Source organism: Tachyglossus aculeatus, chromosome 12, assembly GCF_015852505.1.
Source record: "Tachyglossus aculeatus isolate mTacAcu1 chromosome 12, mTacAcu1.pri, whole genome shotgun sequence".
In the NCBI taxonomy this organism is placed as follows: Eukaryota; Metazoa; Chordata; class Mammalia; order Monotremata; family Tachyglossidae; genus Tachyglossus; species Tachyglossus aculeatus.
In genome coordinates this window covers 15,486,814-15,511,246 of record NC_052077.1, presented here as the reverse complement: position 1 = coordinate 15,511,246, position 24,433 = coordinate 15,486,814, and the positions used below count along the sequence as shown (strand labels likewise).

General features: G+C 46.2%; 1 protein-coding gene across 1 annotated transcript in view; it reads left to right on the top strand.

Annotated features, from left to right (window-relative positions):
- RNF150 (ring finger protein 150) overlaps window positions 1-24,433 on the top strand; it is a 169,540-nt gene that overhangs the window by 124,884 nt on the left and 20,223 nt on the right. The window contains exons 3-5 of the mRNA XM_038755046.1: window positions 1,707-1,778; window positions 2,723-2,805; window positions 22,349-22,445. Of these exons, the coding sequence (XP_038610974.1) occupies window positions 1,707-1,778; window positions 2,723-2,805; window positions 22,349-22,445 (252 nt within the window). The remainder of the gene's footprint in view (window positions 1-1,706; window positions 1,779-2,722; window positions 2,806-22,348; window positions 22,446-24,433) is intronic.

Genomic DNA, 24,433 nt, shown 5'->3' with positions numbered 1-24,433 from the left:
AGAGTTGGACAGGGAACTCTGTAGGCACTTGGGGGATGTATAATAGGAGGACAGTCCCTGTTCTTGAGGAGCTTATAGTCAATTTTTGGCAGAGTAAGTGGAAGCCTCAGTGCCCTTTCTCATGGGGAAAGAAGTCCTAAAAATCAGTCAGTCATTGATATTAGCATTCAATTAGGGCAGATTATTATACTGACCACTTGAGAGAGCAAAATACAGTTTTGTTTTTTGTTTTTGTGTGTGTGTGGTATTTATTTAGAAGTTACTATGTGCCAGGCACCGTACTAAGTGCTGGAGTAAATGCAACTGAGTCAGTTTGGACACAGTCCATGTCCTGCATGCAGCTCAGAGTCTTAATTCCCATTTTATAGAAGAGGAAACTGAGGCACAGAAGTGACTTGCACAAGGTCACACAGCAGACAGGTGGTGGATTTGGAACTAGAACCCAGCTTCTTTTGACTGCCAGGCCTATGCTTCATCCACTAGGACATACTGCTTCTCTACAGTTGGTAGACACGATCCCTGTCCTCAAGGAGCTTACAGTCAAACGGGATACTTGGGTCAACCCAAGATTTTACTCAACTTTGAGGTTGGGGAAACGTTTCCCAACATTTTTTTTCTTTTACAGTGCTTTTGAAAAGAGCAGAAGCCACCTCAAAAGTAATGTGTAAAACTCCTGGATAAAATAGGCCGATCTTACATTCCCCTGTGGCAGCTTTGAGTAACTTAGATTGTGAACCCCATGTGGGACAAGGACTGTGTCCAAACTGATTATCTTGTATCTACCCCAGTGCGTAGCATAGTACTGGGCACATAGTAAGCACTTAACAAATACCATTGAAAAAATAAACTTAAAAAAAAGTGTTACTTTGTGTCTAAGTCAGAGCTTAGTGGTACCTGGCACATTCATTCATTCATTCAATCGTATTTATTGAGCGCTTACTGTGTGCAGAGCACTATACTAAATGCTTAGTAAGTACAAGTTGGCAACATATAGAGATGGTCCCTCCCCAACAATGGGCTCACAGTCTAGAAGGGTGAGACAGACAACAAAACAAAACGTGTCAAGTCATCAGAATAAATAGAAGTAAAGCTAGATGCACGTCATTAACAAAACAAATAGAATAGTAAATATGTACAAGTAAAATAAATAGAGTAATAAATTTGTACAAACATATATACAGGTGCTGTGGGGAGGGGAAGGAGGTAGGGCAGTGGGGATGAGGAGGGGGAGAGGAAAAAGGGGGCTCAGTGTGGGAAGGCCTCCTGGAGGAGGTGAGCTCTCAGTAGGGCTTTGAAAGGAGGAGAAGAGCTAGCTTGGCGGATGTGCAGAGAGAGGGCATTCCAGGCCAGGGGGAGGACGTGCACATAGTAAGCATTTAACAAATACCATAAAAAAAAAAGCCAGTGCCAGCCACAATGACTTTCTGACTGGTTTCTTTGCCAAAAGGAATTTAGGTAAGGAAGCGTAGTGTTTCCTGTGCTAGATCTCCACAAAAGTCCACCCCCGAACCCCCATTTCTGCCTTTTATATTCCTGCTGCCCTCCAATAAATCAGTCAATCATTCAGTGGTATTTATTGAGTGCACATTGTGTGTGGAACACCTCCACAGTTTCATTGACAACTTCCTTGGCCTTTAACCAGCTTTGAAAGATCAGGTGGTGGCACTTTCCTTCTAACCCACAGTTTTTATGATTTACCTTTTCAGCGTCGTCTTGGGGATGCCGCAAAGAAAGCCATCAGCAAGCTGCAGGTCAGGACCATCAGGAAAGGGGACAAGGTAATTTCCCCACCTGTGTTTCAAAGGGCTGCTGGCTCTGGGTCACTCCTGATTGCTAGAGGAACAAGAGGAGGAGAAAGAGACTCACATGAGAGAGAGTAATAATGAAAACAAACCCTATTCTGGAAAAGCAGAAATAAGGTAAAAGTGCTTAATCAGTGGGAAGGGGGAGGATAGACATACTCGAGGCAGACTCACACACTTTCACACAGAATTGTGCTCTGGTGCACATACTTTGTGCCTGTTTGTTCAGGAGGGCCAAGAGCCAATTATGCCACCTCCACTCACCCACTCCTCCTCAGGACCCCAACCTTAGGACTGGTGGCCCAGCCAGAGGCCACAAGGCCCATAGACACCTGATCCCCTGGCAGATGTGGCATCCCTTGGCTATCCTGGCCCTGCTAGGGGCTCGGCTGGTTTGGGGGCCCGGCTCCCTGGTGTAGAGGATCCTGGGGAACTCTCAAACCAAGTCCTAGACCTTCTGAAAAGTAACTGTGCTTCCGAGAGACACCCAGAGATCTCTCTTCTCTGCTCTCCAGTGGCCTAGTGATCATACCCTCTGAGCAGCCTGGCCCAGTCCGCCACACCCTCTTAGGTGGTAGAATCAGAAAGTGGGCACCTCTCCATGTCACTCTAATGATGCTGGGCTGGCTGCTTTTCCTCTTGAAAACCAAGACCACTAGCAGTGACACACAGGGCTCCGGAGGACGTGGGGAGGGTGAGGGAGGTGGAAACTGAGCCAAAGCTGTGGTAAATTACTGATGAAGGAACCTGGCTCCAGTGCCGTCGAGCGGTTTGCTTGTGTTTTTAAATGAGAACTACTACAGTCCCGAAAGCTTAGCGGGTGGCATTGCCAGACTTGGCTGGGCATGATTGTGCGGATCCTTGTGCTGAAGATGTACGTGGCCAAGACAGCAGGTTGAACCGTGCTCTCTTCGTTGTAGGAAACTGAACCCGATTTTGACAACTGTGCAGTTTGTATCGAAGGCTACAAGCCCAATGATGTTGTCCGGATCCTCCCCTGCCGGTAAGTTAGCAAGGTGCCTACTATTGAGGGTGGGGGCTGTCTGGGGAGAATGTCAGTGTTATCGCCCCTCCCAGTCCAAAAGCGGGGCATCGGGATAGGGGGACGTTTAAAACTACTGAGTGTGATCTGGAAGGCGTCCAATCCATAATTATAGAAATCTGCTCCATTACCAGTTTAAGTAGATTATAAGTACCATAAACAAAAGTGTCACAAGATACTGTATCAATGACATAATCCAAGGTGTGATTTTTTTTTTCCGTGAAACTAATATGTTGTGGTTCAGGATTAATTCTGGCTTAATATAAAAGCAGGAAAATCTAGGGCTGACTGCATACCTTAAAGAAGCTGGATTGCTCTGGAGAACTGCAAGGAGACTCAGAGCTTCTTAGCTTATCACGACCTGAAGTGCACCAGTCCTGTAAGAGTAGCTCGAGCAGGGCTTTGTGTCACCTTTTAAAGGAGAGACCCTGAGAAGAGGGGACAACCAGGTTTAGCTCTTCTTCAGTTTACCTTTGTGAAAACTCCAATCTCTTGAAAACGCTGTCTGCTGATTAAAAATGGAGGAGATGCCTGTGTGTTCATATTCTGAGTGTTCTCCCTGTTCCTAAATCATGGATGTGGAAGTCATTTTTCAGTGAGGCCATTTGAAATGCATATGATCACCGGAGTTGTTCTGGCACAAAACACCTAACTTCCAAGGAGGCCTCTCATTTCACCTTAGTATGTTTATAAGTTGTGAGCCCTTCAAGGGATAGGCTGCCATGCCTAATTCCCATCTGTGTTCTCTTTCAGATCACTTAGAACACAGTAAGTACTTAATAAATATTAGTCAGTCCTTTGTGTTTATTGAGTATTGTGTGCAGAGCACTGTACTAAGTGCTTTGGAGTGTACAATATAACATTAATATAAATATATGTTACTGTTACTACTACAGTAGAGGAGATACTACCCCAAAAAGAAAACAGTAATTATTCATTCCGTCATATTTATTGAGTGCTTACTGTTTGCAAAGCACTGTACTAGGTGCTTGGGAGAGTGCAGTGTAACAATAAACAGACACATTCCCTGCCCACAACTAGCAGTGGGAGTGGAACTGGCAGGGGATGTTAGCTGGCTTGGTGGCTTAGAGGGGCTGGAGAACCAGAGTCGGACTGCAGGTAGCTTTTCCAGGCTCACTGCTTGCCTTCCTCGCGGGCTTCAGGGCCAAGGCCAACTCAGGCTTTCAGGGAATGTCTGGGCCTCGACTCCATCCACTGAGAGGAACTCCTTGCATTTACTTATACCGCTGCGTGTTTCCCGGCCTAGGTCTCACACGGAGAGGGAACTCAAAACAGCAGAGCAAGGGCTCTCCCAAGCCCCATCCTTGATCTCCTCCTCCCCCGATTCCACACCCTTACCTCTCTAGCAGCAATCAGATCTGGACCGTGGGGGCCAAGCCTACAGGGCCACAGAAATCCCTTTCTAGGTGGAAGATTGAGGTTGGGAAAGAGAAGTATTCTGCGACTTGCATCTCTCTTCTTCCCCTCCTGTTTAAGAACTTTAGGAACGAGAGTCATGTAGCTAGAGATGCTCTTGTAGCTGCCGCTCGTCTTCAGGGAGCCCAGTCCCCTCCCTCGCAACCTCCCCAACTCCTCCCACCCATATGGGGTTGAGGTTTGGAGGAGGTGGCAAGAGTCACTAAGAGGCAGAACAGGGCTCAAACGGAGTGGCCTTGTGGATAGAGCGTGGGGCTGGGAGTCAGAAGGACCTGGGTTCTAATCCAAGCTCCTCCACTTGTCTGCTGTGTGAACGTGCGCAAGTCACTTCACTTCTCTGTGACTTGGTTACCTTATCTTTAAAGTGGTGATTAAGACTGTTAGCCCCATGTTGTCAAACCTGATTTGCTTATGTCCAACCCCCAGCATTTAGTACAGTGCCTTGCGCATAGTACCACTTAAATCCTACTATTATTATTATCAGTATTGTTTTTATTAAGCTGAAATTCTTCTCTTCTTTGGGCAGCTCAGGGCGGAGGGGAAGGGGACTATGGCACAGGGCAATTTTGTCCGCACTCCAGAAAGCTGGGGTCTTTCTACCAGAAGCACTTGGAGAGAGATGTAAGAAACAGAACATTCCTTGCTAACATTTCTAGCTCTATCAACTAGGAATTCCTTCTTTCATTCATTCAGTCGTATTTATTGAGAGCTTACTGTGTGCAAATCGCTGTACTGAGGGCTTGGCACAGTACACTATAACAATAAACAGACACATTTCCTGCCCACAATGAGCCTACAGCCTAGAAATGGCTTTCTGTTTACCCGTGACCTTGGCCTTAACAGCCCGGACATTACTCCTGCTGGAGAGGAGAGGACGTGGAATCGGGTGTGGGAGGCTGAGCGCTTACTGTGTGCAGAGCACTGTACTAAGCGTTTGGAAAGTACAATTCGGGAACAGATGGAGACAGTCCCTACCCGTTGGAGCCCTCACTTCTCACTCCTCTGCTGTTTTGAGTTTCCCCTCCATGCAAAGCACCTCCTTTCAGGGAGGGTGTGCCTGTTATCTCCAAGGTGACCTCATCTCCAAGATTCACTTAGAGTATTTTAATAGTTTCCTTCCTCTGCCACTGCATGGCATAGTGGGAATGTTAGAGGACCTGGGTTCTAATCCTAGCTCCATCACTTGCCTGCTGTGTGACTGTGGGCCTCGTCTGTAAAATGGAGATTCAGTACCTGTTCTCCCTCCTGTCTAGACTGCAAGCCCCAAGAGGGACAGGGGCTGTGTCTGACCTGATTATCTTGTACCTACCCCAGTGCTTAGGTGCAGTGATTGGCATAGTAGTATGTACTTAACAAATATCAAAATTATTATTATTTCTATGTATATAAATTGTCATTTGCCTGGGCTTTCCAGAAAAATGCTGCCGACTTTCCGTAAAGAGGTTAGAGGGCTGAGATGATGTGGTATGGGGTACCATTCTCCCATGTGGTAATTGGGGGTTGACCTCTAAAGGTCATCTATTCATCTTTGGTGTCTTATATTTAACTCGGGTGCTTACCACATCCTAAAGAAATGGGATGGTTCCTCCCTAAGCCCTTTGACCTGCCCTTGACCATGGCTCAAGGAAATTATAAAGATGACTGAGAGACTAATAACTACGAGACAACCTCATAATTATATAGCATCTTTTCATGAAGCTCATAAAGCACTTTGCAGACATTTTATTAGGAAAAGCCTAACAAAAGCCTAATAATGCTACTAGGTAAGGCAGTGTTGGTGCCCTGGAAAATGGGCTTCAAGGCTCTCCATCACCTCGCCCCCTCCTACCTCACCTCCCTTCTCTCCTTCTACTGCCCAGCCCACACCCTCCGCTCCTCCACCACTAATCTCCTCACTGTACCTCGCTCTCGCCTGTCCCGCCATCGACCCCCGGCCCACGTCATCCCCCGGGCCTGGAATGCCCTCCCTCTGCCCATCCACCGCGCTAGCTCTCTTCCTCCCTTCAAGGCCCTGCTGAGAGCTCACCTCCTCCAGGAGGCCTTCCCAGACTGAGCCCCTTCTTTCCTCTCCCCCTCGTCCCCCTCTCCATCCCCCCGTCTTACCTCCTTCCCTTCCCCACAGCACCTGTATATATGTATATATGGTTGTACATATTTATTACTCTATTTATTTATTTATTTATTTATTTTACTTGTACATTTCTATCCTACTTATTTTATTTTGTTGGTATGTTTGGTTCTGTTCTCTGTCTTCCCCTTTTAGACTGTGAGCCCACTGTTGGGTAGGGACTGTCTCTATGTGATGCCAATTTGTACTTCCCAAGCGCTTAGTACAGTGCTCTGCACATAGTAAGCGCTCAATAAATACGATTGATTGATTGATTAAAAACAGCTGTCATTCTTATACAGTTACTCTCCATTGCGATTTCCATTTTTAATCCAGAAGGAATTATTCAGTCTTCCCTTTGCAGGCTTGTCTCCTAGGAGAATGCTTAAGCTTTAATATATAAGTGAAGGTAAAAATGAGGAGGAGAGAATAGTTTCCACAACTCCTTTTCATCATTGATTTTATCTTTGCTAAGCCTGGGACAATTCTGTTTTTCCTCCCAGTAATTATACTCTTGCTCAACTGACTCTCTGATTTCTTCTACGTGCCTTCTTAGGGCCAGTATCGCTTCCACATTCCCTGATATGTGGAGGAGGCCATAGTGCCCAAGATAATCAGCATTTCCTGATTTCATGATACCCATATGTAATAATGATGATGATAATAATAGTAATAATTATTATAGATATTATGCACTTACTGTGTGTCAAGTATTATACTAAGTGCTGGGTAGATACAAGATAGGTTAGAAAAAGTCCATGACCCACATGGAACTCACAATCTAAGTAGGAGGGGGAAAAAAATGTTGAATCCCCATTTAATAGATGACAAAATTGAGGCCCAGAGAAGTTACTGAGTTGCCCAAGGTCACACAGTGTGCAAGTGGCAGAGCTGGGATTAGAATTCAGGTGCTCTGATTTTTCAGGCCTGTGCTCTTTCCACTAGGCCATGCTGCATCTGTTTCTTAAAGAAACCCTTTCTTATACATTTTTCAACTAGGTTATTTAGAAAAGGAAGAACTTTTTCACCATTAAACGCTTGATAACTTTCTCTGGGACTTTCATGTGTACTGCCCACTGAATTTCCTTTTAGCTCTTACCAGTCTTACTCCTTGCAAAATTACCTCCAGAGTGTCTTCCTTCTTCTGGGAAGTTGAATCATTCCTTAAACTTGCACAGTTCATTAGTCCCCCGGGTCCTAGCATATGCTCACTAACCAATTATCAGTGACACTTTTCTTCAAACATAAAAACCCCAGTTGTCTTTGAAACATCCAGATCCTTGATCCTCTGATCATACTTTGGGAGTCTGATGTATCTAGGTAATTTGAAACAGTGATAATGGGGTCCCCCGTTGGGAATGATGGGCAAGACTTGGTCTATTCGCAAAGACTTGAAAAGCTGCCTGAGGGACTTGATTATGTGCTACTGGCACACGCTCTCCCCGTGATAGTCATGTTCCCACTGGGCAAGCTGAGACGTCCAGAATATTTTTTTTCAAATTTCATATTTCAAAGTACCATCAGATTTTTGTGCACAGCAAAAAGCAAAGTGGTCCATTTGGAAAGAGTAAGGGCCTGGGATTCAGGAGACCTAGGTTGTAATCATGGCTCCACCATTTACCTGATGTGTGGCCTTCAGTATGTGATGATGATGATGATGATGATGATGGTATTTGTTAAGCGCTTACTCTGTGCAAAGCACTGTTCTAAGCGCTGGGGAGGTTACAAGTTGATCAGGTTGTCCCACTGGGTGCTCACAGTTTTAATCCCCATTTTACAAATGAGGTAACTGAGACACAGAGAAGTTAAGTGACTTGCCCAGAGTCACACAGCTGACAGTTGGCGGAGCGGGATTTGAACCCATGACCTCTGACTCCAAAACCCATATTCTTTCCACTGAGCCACGCTCAGTCACTTAACTTCTCTGAGCCTCCATTTCCTCATCTGTAAAATGGGAATTTAATACCTGTTCTCCCTCCTCCTTAGCCTGTGAGCTGCCATTCAAGTAGGGACTGTGCCCAACCTGATTACCTTGTACAGTGCTTGACTTGGCATACCATAACTGTTTAGGGCCAAAGTGGTGGCACATTAGTGACAATACCATGCTTGGAAAAACAGTATGGCTTAGTGGCTAGAGCCCGGGCTTGGGAGTCAGAGGTCATGGGTTCTTATCCCAGCTCCACCATTTGTCAGCTGTGTGACTTTGGGCAAATCCCTTCACTTCTCTGTGCCTCAGTTCCCTCATCTGTCAAATGGGGATGAAGACTGTGAGCCTCACATGGGACAACCTGATTACCTTGTATCTACCCCAACACTTAGAACAATGCATAGCACATAGTAAGCTCTTAACAAATACCATCATCATCATCATCATCACCATAGACCAGCAAGGAGTTGCCAGGGCAGTTGCCTCAGGAATTGCTGCCGTCTCTGCCATCTAGGCCAGCCAAGTATTTTCCAAGATTTCTGCTCATCCTATCTTTCATTCATTCATTGTCATATTTATTGAGCGCTTGCTGTGTGCAGAGCACTGTACTAAGCGCTTGGGAAGTACAAGTTGGCAATGTGAGAGACCCTAGATTCATTCATTCATTCATTCATTCAATCATATTTATTGAGCGCTTACTGTGTGCAGGGTACTGTACTAAGCGCTTGGGAAGTACAAGTTGGCAACATATAGAGATGGTCCCTACCTAACAGCAGGCTCACAGTCTAGAAGGGGGAGATGGACAACAAAACAAAGCATATTAACAAAATAAGATAAATAGAATGAATATGTAGAAGTAAATAGAGTAATAAATAGGTGCAAACATATATACATATGTACAGGTGCTGTGGGGAGGGGAAGGAGGTAAGGCGGGGGGATGGGGAGGGGGAGGAGGGGGAGAGGAAGGAGGGGGCTCAGTCTGGGAAGGCCTCCTGGAGGAGGTGAGCTCTCAGTAGGGCCTTGAAGGGAGGAAGAGAGCAAGCTTGGCAGATGTGCGGAGGGAGGGCATTCCAGGCCAGAGGGAGGACGTGGGCCGGGGGTCGACAGCGGGACAGGCGAGAACGAGGCCCAGTGAGGAGATTAGCGGCAGAGGAGTGGAGGGTGCGGGCTAGGCTGGAGAAGGAAAGAAGGGAGGTAAGGTAGGAGGTGGCGAGGTGATGGACAGCCTTGAAGCGAAGGGTGAGGAGTTTTTGCCTTGTGCCTGACCCCCCGCCATCCCCTACTGTTGTGAGCTGTGGCGTTTGACTCTGGGGGAGTAAATCCCTTCTAAATGTATGTGTGCTTCTACCTTTTCAAAATCTGCCCCCTAATAATAATAATAATAATAATAATACCTGTGGTATTAAGCGCTTAATATGTATCAAGACTGTTCTAAGCACTGGGGTAAGTACAAAGCAATTAGGTCAGATGCAAAATTGCTGCAGTGCAAAAACTCTAGTGCTCTGTCAAATGAGACCTAGGATGTCGGAAGCTCTTTCCTTATATCGACTCCTGGTGTTTGAGCTATTCAAAAGTGGTCAGTTCTTCACACCCATTATCAGAATTTATCCTTGTGAATCTACCCCCTGGCATTGATACCCTGTTTCCAGAAATGGGGTCTCCTACAGGTGGGGAGTTGGGGGGCAGTGGGAGGTAGTTCACATCAGAGCTTTCCGGATCCTGAAGGGCAACTCCAGCTTAGTTTTTTAAGCTGAAACTTTCTTCCAGTGTTTTTCTCAGAGCTGGGTTTTTGGTTCACATCAATATGCCAAGCAAATATTCAGTCCTAAGGTGGGGTCAGATGCATCTTTGGCTGCGTCTTTTCACCACAAAAATTCAAGGGAGAAACATGATTCATGGAGGAAGGGAAGTGTTATGTAGAAGTTTCCCTGAATTTTCCCTGCTGGCACATCTGCTCTTTTTAATTTGGGATTTATCAGCAGATCAAGCTCACAGAGCCTCTTGGAATCTTGGACTTCTTTGTCAGGTCACAAGCCTCCTTTACTGAAAAATAGTCAGGAAACCTTTTTCTGCCCTTTTAAGCTTATTTTTGTTGTTGTTGTTGTTGCATGTAGCTCTGCCCATTCCACAAAGGACTGCATCAGCTGCCTAATGGTCCTCAAGACAATAATCAATAACATTATCAGCTCCCATTTTCCCCTTTCCCTGGCTTCCTCTGTTATAATGGCATTTATTAAGCTCTTACTGTGTGCCAAGGACTATTCTATGTGCTGGAGTAGATTCAAGTTAATCAGGTCAGGCACAGTCCCTATCCCAATCAATCAGTCGTATTTATTGAGCGTTTAATATGTGCAGAGTACTCTACTAAGTGCTTGGGAGGGGAGTACAAAATACCAATCAATCAGTCATATTTATTGAGCGTTTAATATGTGCAGAGTACTCTACTAGGTGCTTGGGAGGGGAGTACAAAATAGCAGAGTTGGTAGACACATTCCCTTCCCGCAATGTGCTCACAGTGTAGCGTGGGAAGCAAACATTAATATAAATAAATGAGGGATCTTTACATAAAAGCTGTGGGGCTGAGGGAGTGATGAATAAAGGGAGCAGATCAGGGTGATTCAGAAGGGAGTAGGAAAAGAGGAAATGGAGACTTAATCAGGGAAGGCCAGTTGGAGATGTGCCTTCAATTAGGCTTGAAGATGGAGAACGTAATTGTCAGGGAGAGGGAGGGCATGCCAAGCCAGAGGCAGGGCGTGGGTGACAGGTCGGTGGTGAGATGGACAAGATCGAGGTATGTTAAGTAGGTTGGCATTGGAGGAGCGAAGTGTGTTGGCTGGGTTGTAATAGAAGAAGAGAGAGGTGAGGTCCCACATGGGTCTCGCAGTCTAAGTATGAAGGAGAACAGGTATTGAATCCCCATTTTACAGATGAGGGAACTGAAGCACAGAAAAGCCAACTGACTTGCCCAGGATCTCACAGCAAACAATTGGCAGAGTCAGGATTAGAACCCCAGTTCTCTGGCTCCCAGGCCAGGAAGTGTCTAGGTGCTTTCTTTGGGTGTCCTTGGCCAAATCCCAAAGTCCATCCAAAATCCAGCACCTTGTGCTGTGGTGTATAAAGCCAGAGGAGTAGAAGCACTGCTGGCCAAGAACCAGAGTTGCATAATCCACCAGAGCACACGTCAAGGCTTTGCAGCGACTAATTTCTTCCGAGCATCCCTTCTTCAGAGCTCTGCCTCTGGTGGTTTCTTTGGCCTCAGGAGTTGGGGGAATCTGACACTTGCATTGCCACACCATTTTTCCTCTTCTCCCCACTGGTGACGCACACACACACACTCAGATAAACACACATACACACTCACACCACTTTCTTTAGAGGTCATTGCTAAATTTCAGTCAACTCTTTTGGTGTAAGGTACATCATTCTCTTGCCTCTTCTTGCCTAAACAGGACACACACTGCCAAGATTTGAGCATGACTAACATCATTATGCCTGGAGAGTCGAAGCCAGGATTTAAACACAATCATGTACCAGATTGAAAAAATTGCCACCTGTTTCTTTTTCCCCTGCAGAGAAGCTTTCCGAAGTAATTGTAAATTGAAAGCAGAGCAGAAGTGGCAATTGCAAAAATGTGGAGCTCAGTATGAGCAAAACGGCTTTAACCAAGGGTCACAAATAGGGCAATCCGACTCACTGACCCCACACTGGAATTTGTAACTGCATTTGGCCGTAAGCGATTAATGGTATTTATTGAATGGTCACCATGGGCAGAGCACTGTACCAAGAACCCGGGAGAGTGGAGTAGAATTCCTAGCCATGATTCCTGCTCTCAAGGGGCTTGCTGTCAAGTGGGGAAGGTGGACACTAAAAATATGACAGATAGGCAGAAGTAGAAGAATCAGCCTCTGATCCCCAGAGGAGTGAGTCGACCCATTTGAAAAGGGCATTTTGGGTGGTTTGTTGAAAGTTTGCCCCACTTCTAGCCTATTTGCATACAGCACTATAGAACTTTCAATTTACCTGCTTAGAGAAACTCATTTATGTACCCTCTCCTCCATCCAGCCTTGCTTTTATAGGTCATGCTGTTTTTAGTAGCAGAAAAGTGTTCCCGAAGTGCTTGAGAGAATTCCTCAGACACCCCCACCCTTTTTTTTAACAGTATTTGTTAATTACTTACTGTGAACCAGTCACTGTATTAAGCACTGGGATAGATTCAAGGTAATCAGGTTGGATACAGTCCATGTTCCACATGCTGCTTGCAGTCTTAATCCCCATTTTACAGATGAGGTAACAGGCCCAGAGAAGGGAAGTGACTTGCCCAGGGTCACACAGCAGACAGGCGTGGCAGAGCGAGGATTGGAACCCATGTCCTCTGACTCCTAGGCCCCCATGCTCCTTCTATATAGACCATGCTGTTTCTCTAAAGCTCTGCCTTTCCGATGGCTCTTAGCTTTATAGCCATCTCAGGAGCAACGAGAGAGGAGCAGCTTGTAACCAACAGCTAGTCTGTAAGCTCACTGTGGACAGGGGGCATTTCTACCAACTCTGTTGTATCCAAGTGCTTAATACAGTGCTCTGCAAATAGTGAGTGCTCAATAAATTGCATTGATGATAATGAACAGCACCATTTGTGACAACTCCTCCTTAAAATCCAGGCACCTTGGTTTACTTAGATGGTTTAGTCATTTGGTTAAATCCAAAAAACTGCAGCTCTCCTTTTCTCCTCCACCTCCTCTCCGTCTGAAGCTTCTTTGACAAGAAGGATTTTGGTGGACCATCTGCAAGCAGGGACATTCTTGCCTTTCCTGTTCACTTGTCGTACTGCAACCTCCAGGATTCCTAGTTGAACTCATAAAGTTGATCAGTGTCTTTCCTGTCACTGAACAAAAATTTCGAGGTTTCTATATGCAGTTCTCAGTGCTTGCATTTATGTGGCATTGGTGTCTTCATGTGGAATCCTATTTACTCAGTCTGCCATAATGAGTGTCTTGACTCTGCATTTTGGCTAGAATATTAGGAAATTAGGGCACATTAGTCTGACAGTGTGAGCCTGTTTGGACACGAAGCCTCATGGTGTTGGAAGGAAACGTTTATGTGCATGTCAGTATGTATGTGGCCTTGGACTCAGAGAGGAGTACAGTGTGAGTTTTCCTAAATGTGGGGTTTTGCAATCAATCAATCAGTGATATTTTTGTAGGAACCCACATGATTCAGGAAAACCGAGTGTAGTTCTTTTTTTAGTGGTACATTTTGTCCATCTTCCTGCTGAACTGAAATCTTCATTGGTATGGGATTAGAAAATGACATTCAGTCCATGAAGGCCATTTTAATATTTGCAAACTCAATGACTCGCAACCAAAATGAAATTGAAGACCCGGAAAATAGACACTAGCCCTTTCAGAATCCTCCTGTTCTTGAAACCAAGCTGTTTGGGGGATGGGTTGAACATGAGCATAATGTCCAAAAGCCAGAAAATTCCAACCTCTCTATGACTAACTGACTTTATGAAATGTGATCTCGGTCCTGATTATATATCCTCTGTAGCCTGAGCTTGCAAACAAAGGGGAGCTTTCTAATCCACGTTGGAATGGCCAGACCAGATTTTACACTATCATGCAGTTGACATCGTCTTGATCAAAAACAGATTTCTTTTTTTCTGTAGAAGAAAACCACAACTATTGGTTTGAATAAAACTTCACTGACTCTTCTGGCCCATGTAACACATACTAGCTTTAGTTTATTGGTTGTTAAACTTAGAGTTGTTTCTTACTGAGGGACATGGTTTTGGTGAAAAACTCACAATTTTAATGAATTTACTGGTAGTACTGTAATAAGCAAACTGCTCTCAAAGTTAGCATCCTCATTTTTTTCAGAATTAAACTACTGAAGATATATTACAGTGTGGTATTTTTTTAAGTTCTGAGTAGACTATAATTAGCTGACAAGGCGATGAAACCAGATCACCTTGTGAAGGGCAGATTTATTCTGACTATAAAGTTTGATGGAGGAGTGAGAATGAAAAAGGAAAGGTGGAAGAGAGGGGGTTAGGGTGATGCAGAGGATTGGTTTGGGGACAGTGTATGCCATCTTTCAGCCAAGTAAACTATTGAAGGACTGGAATATTGAAGCAAACCAACCATGTCAGAGAGGCAGCTGGGACAGATGCGATACGCCGGGATGCTTCATTTCCGTGAATCATCTGGGACAGATGCAATACGCCAGGATGCTTCATTTCCGTGAATCAGCTTGGTGCTTCGGTTGAGTGCCGCCCAGTTTGACCGTCCCCACAAATGATATAATTAAACCGGTGTCGGATTCCGGGTGTGGATCCTCCGTGGAGTTGGGGCCAATACCAAGTGAGAATACTGTAATTTCCCTGGTAACTCTTACTCCTGAGGGAATGGTTTTCACTCAGAGAGGCAAAGAAAGGAGCCTGACTTAGTGGAAAATATGATCCACTGAGATTTCTGACTTGTGTACGTTTTTTTTTTTCTTTTCCTAAGGATATTTAACCCTGGAGAAAATTCAGTGAGGAGGAAATCTCTCTCCCCTACCTTCACCTCCCTATATATATGCACGATCATTCGTATATCTCGAGCACTTATGGTGTTCAGAGCACTAAAGTAAGCGCTTGGGAGAGTGCAGTATAGCTTGAGTTGGTAGATACATTCCCTGCCTCCAGCGAGCTTACGGTCGAGAGGGGGAGATAGACATTAATATAAATAAATACATTATGGATGTGTACGTAGGTACCTTGGGGCTGAGGGAGGGTGAAAAAGGGGAGCAAATCCAAGTGCAACGGCAACACAGAAAGAAGTGGGAGAAGAAGAAATGAGGACTTTATCAAGAAAGCCCTCTTGAAGGGGATGATCAGACCCAGGAGGTCACCCCTGGCCCGGAGCCTCCAGAGACTGAAGTCAGGGCAGGGTCTCCTGTGGACTCTCAGGGCCGCTCAGGGTCTCCTGTGGACTCTCAGGGCCGCTCAGCCCTGTCGAAACCAGATTGGCCTTTAGATTGTAAACTCCTCCAGGGCAGGCATCTTGTCTTTGTACTTTTGTTGTATTCTCCTAAGCTCCTTGTGCCGTGTCCTGTGCACAGTAGGCGTTCAGTAAGTATTGAAGATAATGATGATGGAGGAGCAGCGTGGCCTAGTGGGAGGAGCACAGCCTGGGAGTCAAAGTCCAAGATCCTGAGTTCTAATCCTGGCTCTGGCCCTTGCCCACTGTGTGACTTTTGGCAAGTAACTTTTTTTTTTCATACTTGTTAAGCTCTCGCTATGTGCCAGGCACTCTACTAAGCCCTGAGGTAGGTACAAGATCATTAGGCTGGACCCAGTCCCTGTCCCATATGGGGCTTAGGGTCTAAATCGGAGGCAAGAGGATTTAATCCCCATTTTACAGACAAAAGTAACCAAGACACAAGTTATGTGACCCGCCCAAGGTCACACACCAGGTAAATGGTAGAACCAGGATTAGAACCAGGGTCCTCTGACTCCCAACGGGATTTGGAGTCAGAGGTCATGGGTTCAAATTCCGGCTCTGACAATTGTCAGCTGTGTGACTTTGAGCAAGTCACTTAACTTCTCTGTGCCTCAATTACCTCATCTGTAAAATGGGGATGAAGACTGTGAGCCCCCCGTGGGACAACCTGATCATCTTGTAACCTCATCAGCAGTTAGAATAGTGCTTTGCACATAGTAAGCAGTTAATGCCATTATTGTTATTATTATTATTATTATTATTTCCACTGTGCCGTGTTGCTTCCCCAGGCTCTATAGCTTCCCGAGGCACAGAGATTTAACTCCTCAGTGCCTTGTTTTCCTCATCTGCAAAATGGAGCTTCAGTACCTATTCTCCATCCTACTAAGACTAAGAGCCTCGTGTGGGATGGGGACTGTGTCCTGCCTGATTATCATGTATCTACCCTAGTTCTTAATAGAGTGTTTAGAATTATGAGTTTCCAGGGAGGAAGTGGTGCAGGACGCACAGAGTTATTCGCTGTGGCTTTTCAGATTAATGCCACCTCCATGAATAAATTGAGTTGAAACAAATCAGTGAAGTATCAGTGAAAGAAGGTTGTTACTATTGGTTCGTTATACAACCCAAAGGAAGCTGAGGCAGAAAACTGAAGTACAGCTCTGAGGGCCCGCTTAGGTCCCGGAACAACCGATTCAACTGAGCCCAGTCGTACGAGATTTTAGTCAGCAACATTGAAAGCCTGGAGTATCCACCCCCAGCAGGGTTGCCCCAGGTACGAGGTGGGATTCATTCAGTTCATTCAGTCGTATTTACTGAGTGCTTACTCTGTGCAGAGCACTTAATCAAACAGAAGCAGCTTGGAGAATGGGAAGAGCGTCTGGATCTGCACAAAAGAACCAGGAAAAGTCACACTGGTGGCACCTAGCCCCAAGCCAATACCTCCCAATTTGCCTCCGCTTCCCTCTCCACCTCCCCTCATCTCCCCACCCCAAGAGCTTTCCAGGTTCCGCCTTCAACATTTACCTGCTGGATGACCTTGGGCAAGTCACTTAACTTCTCCATGCCTCAGTTTCCTTACCTGTAAATTAGGTATGAAATACCTGTCATCAGTCAATCAATCGTATTTATTGAGCTCTTACTGTGTGCAGAGCACTGTCATCTCTCCCCTCTAGACTTAGCCCAAGTAGGGCAGGGCTTGTGACTGATCTGATTGTATTGTATCTACCCCAAGGTGTAGCACACTGCTTGGCTCATTCATTCAATCATATTTATTGAGGACTTACTGTGTTCAAAGCACTGTACTAAGTGCTTGGGAGAGTACAGTACAACAATAAGCAGACACATTCCTTGCCCACAATGAGCTTACAGTCTACAGAACTGAACAAAAACCACTATTATTATCATTACTGTTTTACTATCAGTGCAGTGCACTGTACTAAGTGCTTGGGAGTTATAGCAGAGGATACAAGACACATTCCTTGCCCACAGGGAGCGTATACTTTGACAGGCTCTACCAGAAGTACAGAGTATGCATCACAATTACTCAGAATAAGAATGACCCTAAATGAATCTATTAATGGCTGAAGCGGTGATCAGAGTCCTGGTTTTGACCATTAGTTGAGAAAAGTTTGTTGGAGGAGGAGGGATATTTGTGGGGTTTGAAGGAGGGGAAGCTGGGCACTAGGCATGCTGCTTCCCATTGTTCCAAGAGCCTGGGAGTCAAAGAACTTGGATTCTAATCCCGGCTCTTCCAGTTTCTTGCTGTGCGACCTTGGGCAGGCCACTTAACTTCTCTGAGCCTCAGTTTCCTCAGCTGTAAAATGGGGATTTAATACTTATTCTTCCTCATCCATTCATTCATTCAGTTGTATTTATTGAGTGCTTACTGTGTGCAGAGCACTGGACTAAGCGCTTGGGAAGTAGAAATCGTCAACATATAGAGACAGTCCCTACCCAACAACAGGCTCACAGTCTAGAAACGGGTTCACACTGTGAGCCTCATGTAGGACGGGGACTTTGCCCATTCTGATTAATTTGTATCCACCTCAGCACTTAGAACAGTGCTTGACACATAGTAAGCCCTTAACAAATGCCATAAATAGAAGAAAATAATGAAAAGGAGGGGCTGAAGGCAGGGCAAAAAAAGACTGCACTTGAGCCCTTGGAGCAACCCCCCTGACCCCCCGCCAATGTTCCCAGGATGGGACGGTTTGTGGAAAAGGATCAAGCTTAGAACTGAAAACTCCAAATCTTTTGTGCAGGTCCATTAGAGACGCTGAGTGTCCTGGCTCAGAAACAGGGCTTGAGTACATGGCTCACACAGGCAAGGCCCTCATCTGCACAGCCACTGCCCTTTCCAGTGTTGTCTGAACCCAGGGCGAGATTCAACTGAGTCAAAAAAAAGGGATATCTCCATGGTAACAAATCAACTGGAAAAAAAAAAGAGAGATGCCAGAACCCCCACCTGCTGAATTCATCAGCAGGCACCAGTATAATATAATATAGCCACCGCAGGAAGCCTCCGGCTGCCCACATTGTCATGGAGATAACATCTCTTCCAAGGCACAGGAAGGAGGGAGGCCCAGAGAGGGGATGAAAACATCTTTGTATTACTGATTTTCTGTTAGTGCAACCCCTGGCAACTTAGACCACTGCCATGCTGCCCTTCGTGAAAGGTTTAGTAGCCATTAGTCTGTGTGATTTTTTACAACTGGGTATGGTAGAGTTAAAACACAGAAAATGAAGATGGTTTCTGTGGTGTTCTTTGAGGGCATTGCTCCTCAGTCTAGTGGAGTTTTCATTAAATTCTCCTGCTTTCAAGGCCTTGTGCACAGTGAGATCCCACTTTCTTTTAAAAGGCTAAATTGTTCTGATTTATGTCCTGTAGCTCTATCTAATCTACGTCTAATTTCTGGGCAACGCACAGTAGGTACTACAGAGTAATCATGGAATCATAGTCATCACCAACCCCATACAAACTAACCAAATGATCCATGTGCCCAAATCCCCAAGACAATTAATTATCCAAAAGAGATAATATCCATAGTTGGAAACTTTCTGCCTTGTACCAACAGTGTGGGGTCCAGCAGGCAATTTAGTGGCAGGGCAGAGAAGTCTATTATCAGCTTTAATTAACACTCCTGTGAGCTCTAACATTCTTTCCCAGCAGCTAACTGGGCCTGGAAAGGGCAGAAATTCTTTCGTAGCTTTCACACCACCCAGGAGTGATAAAAGAGATCACCTCAGAAGTGAAGCTTGCCAGCAGCCAGGCATTTGTGCTTCGGAACGATGGGGAATGGGTCCTAAAAAGAACAGGTCGGAACTGGGGGGCAGAGGAGAAAAAAGGACAGTTATTGCCGAAGCCTGCCCCCTTCCCCTGAGAATTCAGATATCTCAGATATTCAGGTAACTTTGAGGCATCCTCAGCTGCTTGAATGACCCAGTAGGTGACAAAATTACAGCATGCTAGCAATTTGCCTAGAGACAAGCTCCCCAGAACACAACCTTCCCACACTCAACTCACCCGTTCATCCTTCCCCCTGCCGTGGCGGTCCTCAATCCTCAGCTTTGCTCTCCCCTCCTCGACTGTACTTCTGCAGAACCACTTCCTCCAGGAAGCATTCTCTGATTACCCTACCTGCCTGGTTCTGCTCACTCAGGCCTCAGCAGTATCACGCACTTAGTTCATTTCTCTGGTATTTATTTACCCCCTTGCATGCTTTTTGCCTCCTTTTCTTTTCCTTTAGAGGCCTTTCATTAGAGATCTTTTCCCTGAGGGCAGGAACTGCAGGCCCTCTTCCTCTCCACAAGCCCAACACAGGGTTCCACACCCTGCAGATGTGTACTCCCATGTGTAGTACAGTGCTTGGCACAAAGTAAACACTCAACTGGAGAAGCAGCATGGCTCCGTGGAAAGAGCCCAGGCTTTGAAGTCAGAAATCTACTCCCGTGTGTAGTACAGTGACTGTGTCCGATCTGATTGTCTTAAATCTACTCCCGTGTGTAGTACAGTGACTGTGTCCAATCTGATTGTCTTAAATCTTCCCCCTTTTAGACTGTGAGCCCACTGTTGGGTAGGGACTGTCTCTATATGTTGCCAACTTGTACTTCCCAAGTGCTTAGTACAGTGCTCTGCACACAGTAAGCGCTCAATAAATACGATTGATTGATTGATTGCAGTTGCTCTATCAAGATCAGGGCCTCTGACCCCCAGGCCTGCACTTTTACAATTTCTTTTCCTATGGTATTTGTTAATTACTTACTATGCGCCAGTCACTGTTCTCTAAGTACTGAGAAAGATACAAGGTAATCAGGTTGGACACAGGGGGTTCACAGTCATAACCTCCATTTTACCGTTAAAGTAACTGAGGCACTGAGAAGCTAAGTGACTTGCCCAAGGTCCCAGAGCACACAAGGTGGCGGAGCCGGGACTAGAACCCAGACCCTTCTGAATCCCAGGCCTGGGCTCTATTAACTACGCCACACTTTCCTCTAGGCCAAGATGCTCTCTACTACCAACCCTTGCCCATCTATCTACCTATAATGCTTGGGGAGTTCTCAGCTGTGCTGAATATAACCACTTCTCATCTTCCCATCTTCACTCCCACTCATGTTCTCTTCCCTTCTCCAAACCGGTAGACTGAGCACCATCTGGAAGAAGTTTTTATACCTGTGGGTGCAGAGTTCCTGTTCCCCGCTCCAGGCCATCTCTCCCCATGTTCCCCTCCTCACAGAGCAGGACCGCTCTTGAAAGGACACGGGGTCTCCACCCTGCCAGACTGTAATACAATCCATTGGTGTGGTCCTTCCATGCTTGCTTACAGAGATTCATTTAAACTGGTTGAAAAACAAGGAAGACCAGGGACTTCAAGGGCTCAGAAGGGAGATTATGACTGGTGAGACAGCACCTTGGAAACGTGAACTCCCGTGTGGGTGTGGAATATTGTCAGGAGCCTGGTGACTCACGGTATATTGGCGCAGGGGATGGAGCAGTCAGTCACTCCATGCCACCAGGGTCTTCTCTCCCAGCTAGAAATGCAGCATCTTTAAAGAAACCTACTGAAGCGGGAACTTGGAAGGTCAGATATAAGCAGCGTGGCTCAGTGGAAAGAGCACAGGTTTTGGAGTCAGAGGTAATGGGTTTGAATTCCGGCTCTGCCAATTGTCAGCCGTGTGACTTTGGGCAAGTCACCTAACTTCTCTGTGCCTCAGTTACCTCATCTGTAAAATGGGGATTAAGACTGTGAGCCCCCTGTGGGACAACCTGATCACCTAGTAACCTCCCCAGTGCTTAGAACAGTGCTTTGCACATAGTAAGTGCTTAATAAATGCCATTATTATTATTATTATTATTATTATTATTATATTTGCCTCTGCCCTCTGGTCTTCGTTTGATTGTTTGTTTTGTGGTATTTGTTAAGCACGTAATATGTTCCAGGCACTGTACTAAGTGCTGGTGTCGATATAAGCTCATCAGGTTGGGCCCCCATAGGGGCTCAGGGTCTTAATCCCCATTTTACAGATGAGGTAATTGAGACACAAAGAAGTTAAGCGACCTGTCCAAGGTCACTCAGTAGACAAGTGGTGGAGCTGGGATTAGAACCCAGGTCCTTCTGATTCCCAGGCCTGTGCTTTAACCACTCCTCCGCACTGAAGAAAGCAGTGTTGGTAAGTCAGGGAGAGAGCAATTCTCCCCCACATCTACCCTCTCTCCCCCAACTCACACCAGGGTGTTCTGGGCCCTTTGAAACATGTTTGCTTGGGAACCTGCGACCCCCAGAGTCACCTGGAAGGAAGCCCTTCATTTGAAAACCTGGTGTAGTACTATTTGGTAGTGATTTAGGTCTCGAGGGTAATGATGATGGTAACAGCTTGGAAGGTCAGGGCTATTCTAAAGACTACCTCGGTGGGCCTTCCTGCCGTACACCCCTGGTTAGCCCATTTGGGCAGTAAATAGAAATCAGAGGCATCTGCCATTGTTAAACTCCTCCTTGGACTTACTTTTGAGAGCTGGTATCATCAGCAGCTTTCTGTCAATCAGGTGATGGCGGGGAACTCAAGAAGAATAAATAATCACAATAATAATAATAATGGTATTTGTTAAGAGCTTACTGTATGCTGGGCTCTCTACTATACGCTTGGGTGGGTACCAGCAAATCGGGTTGGACACAGTCCCTTGTCCCACGTGAAGCTCACAGTCTCAATCTCCATTTTGCTGGTGAGGTGACTGAGACCCAGAGAAGTTAAGTGACCTGCCCAAGGTCACATAGAGAAATGGCAGAGCCGGAATTAGAACCCACAGCCTTCTGACTCCTAAACCTGTGCTCTTTCCGCCTCACCATGCTGCTTCTTTTAGTGCAGAGTCATTTGAAAGTAGTCCAATTTCCAGTTCATGTCCAGGTCAGACAGCCCTTCCTGGTTCTTGACAAAACTCCTGATTTCCAAGGACTCCCAGTTACCTGAAACGTGGAAGGAACGGCCAAGAAAGTATTCAGTGCTCCCTCTCGCCTATGCTGGGCCCCTCCTGCCTCTAACCCCCGTTGCTTTTCATTGCAGGCATCTTTTCCACAAATCCTGCGTCGACCCCTGGCTGCTAGACCATCGCACCTGCCCCATGTGCAAAATGAACATTCTCAAAGCACTAGGGATCCCGGTAAGCAAGGAGGCGTCCAGACCAACCCCAGGCTTGGTTCCCTGGCTCCCTCTCCCATCTGTGGGTCCCAATCCAGGAGGGGGTGAAAGCAGTCAGCAAACCATGCAGCTGGAAGAAGGGCCCTGGAGGGGGCTATTCTGGTCAACCCTCTGCCTCTACAACCCATTTTCCCTCCATGATCTGAGCTTTGCCCTTCTCCAAGGGCTTTGTTGACTTCCAATCCCAGGTATAACACTGTCTGGACCGTCAAGTGGGAGTCATCCATCTGGAAACAGCTTTCCTCTCATTCTGTTCTCTTTCTACCGTGTCCTCCTCTCTCTTTTTTATTTTGGATACATGTCTGGTCATCAAGGTGCTGGTTTTGAAATTATTATTATCATGGTACTTCTTATTTTTAACAATAATAATAATGGTATTTGTTAAGTGCTCACTCTGTGCCAGGCACTGTACTAAGTACTGGGGTGAATACAAGCGAATCAGGTTGGACACAGTCCCTGTCCCACATGGGACTCACAGTCTCAATCCCCATTTTACAGATGAGGTAACCGAGGTACAGAGAAGCGAAGTGACTTGCCCAAAGTCACACAGCAAAGTGGCAGAGCTGGAATTAGAACCCAAGTCCTTTTGACTCCCAGGACTGTGCTATATCCACTGGGCCATGCTGCTTCTCTCATTAAGCGCTTACTATGTGCCAAGCTCTTTACTGAGCTTTGGGGTAGATACAAGATATTATCTATCTTATAAAGCAACAATCAGTGTTGCTTTAGTTAGTCATATTTATTGAGTGCTTACTCAATGTGTGCAGAGCACTGTACTGAGCACTGGGGAGAGTACAATACAACAATAGACACATTCCCTGCCCAGAACAGGCTTACAGACTTTATACCAGAAAGTATTTCTATGTGCATGTAGGGAAATACAGCCTGTGCCTAGTGCATCTGTCATTAAATTGTTCTCTAATCTGCTACTCTTGCTCAGCCTACTTGGGAAAATTTCTTGGGCCATTTGTTTCTGGCCCTTATCTGAGCATGACACTCCTCAGCTGATTCATAAATCATCAGGTTGTCCAATCAGTAGCGGTGCCGGGTCATCGGGAGAGAGCCTGACTCGGAAGGGTTGGACACCTGTGGCCCCTGGATCTAGGTGGAATATCTCAATGATCGGAGCATTAGACCCCGGACTGTGTTCTTCTATTGACCAGCCTTTCCCCAGCAGAGCGCACTAATAAAGTTCAACGGCTTCCTCAATAAGGAAACGATTCCAGCCAGCTGGCATAAGGCGGGGGGGAAAAAGCCTTCCTCATGACCGTGTCAAGTTCAGTTCACGAACGGTGGCAGCGGATAAGCCACCAGCTGTTGTATGGAGATCCCTGCCAGCCGTGCAAAGCCAGGGCTTTGTGCAAGAGAGGCGAAGGGAAAACAAAAGGCAGCGTGTGAAGCGATTCAGCGCCTCTCTCCTCCAGGCTCCTCTCATTTACCTTCCCCACTGCCCCATCCTTCATGATGATGAGGGATGATGTGATTTGGAACGATGCAAATGTGACAAGACGCTGCCGAGAAGGGTCCTCAACCAACCGGTCCTTGGCGAGTGGGTGACAGATTATCTGGGTGGTGGAGGGGAGGGGCCGTCCCCCGGCCTAGCAGAGCCAAGCATGTCCTAGTGGATAGAGTACGGGCCTGGGAATCAGAAGGACCTGAGTTCTAATTCCAGCTCCACCACTTGTCTGCTGTGTGACCTTGGGCAAGTCAATTCGCTTCTCTGTGCCTCAGTTATCTCAGAGCCCGGGATGAGTGAAAAACTAGTCATACGTCATTGATGATGGGTTTCTCCTGTGGTTTTTTCCCCCACTGAGTGGCCCCGCTGGAAAACCCCCTGAGAATTAACAAGAAATTTATCTGCAGATGACCTTGGCTCCTCGCTTCTCCCCCACATACCGAGTCAACGCCAGCCCAGGCCAACAGAGCACAGGTGGCTGTCTCCCCAGGTGA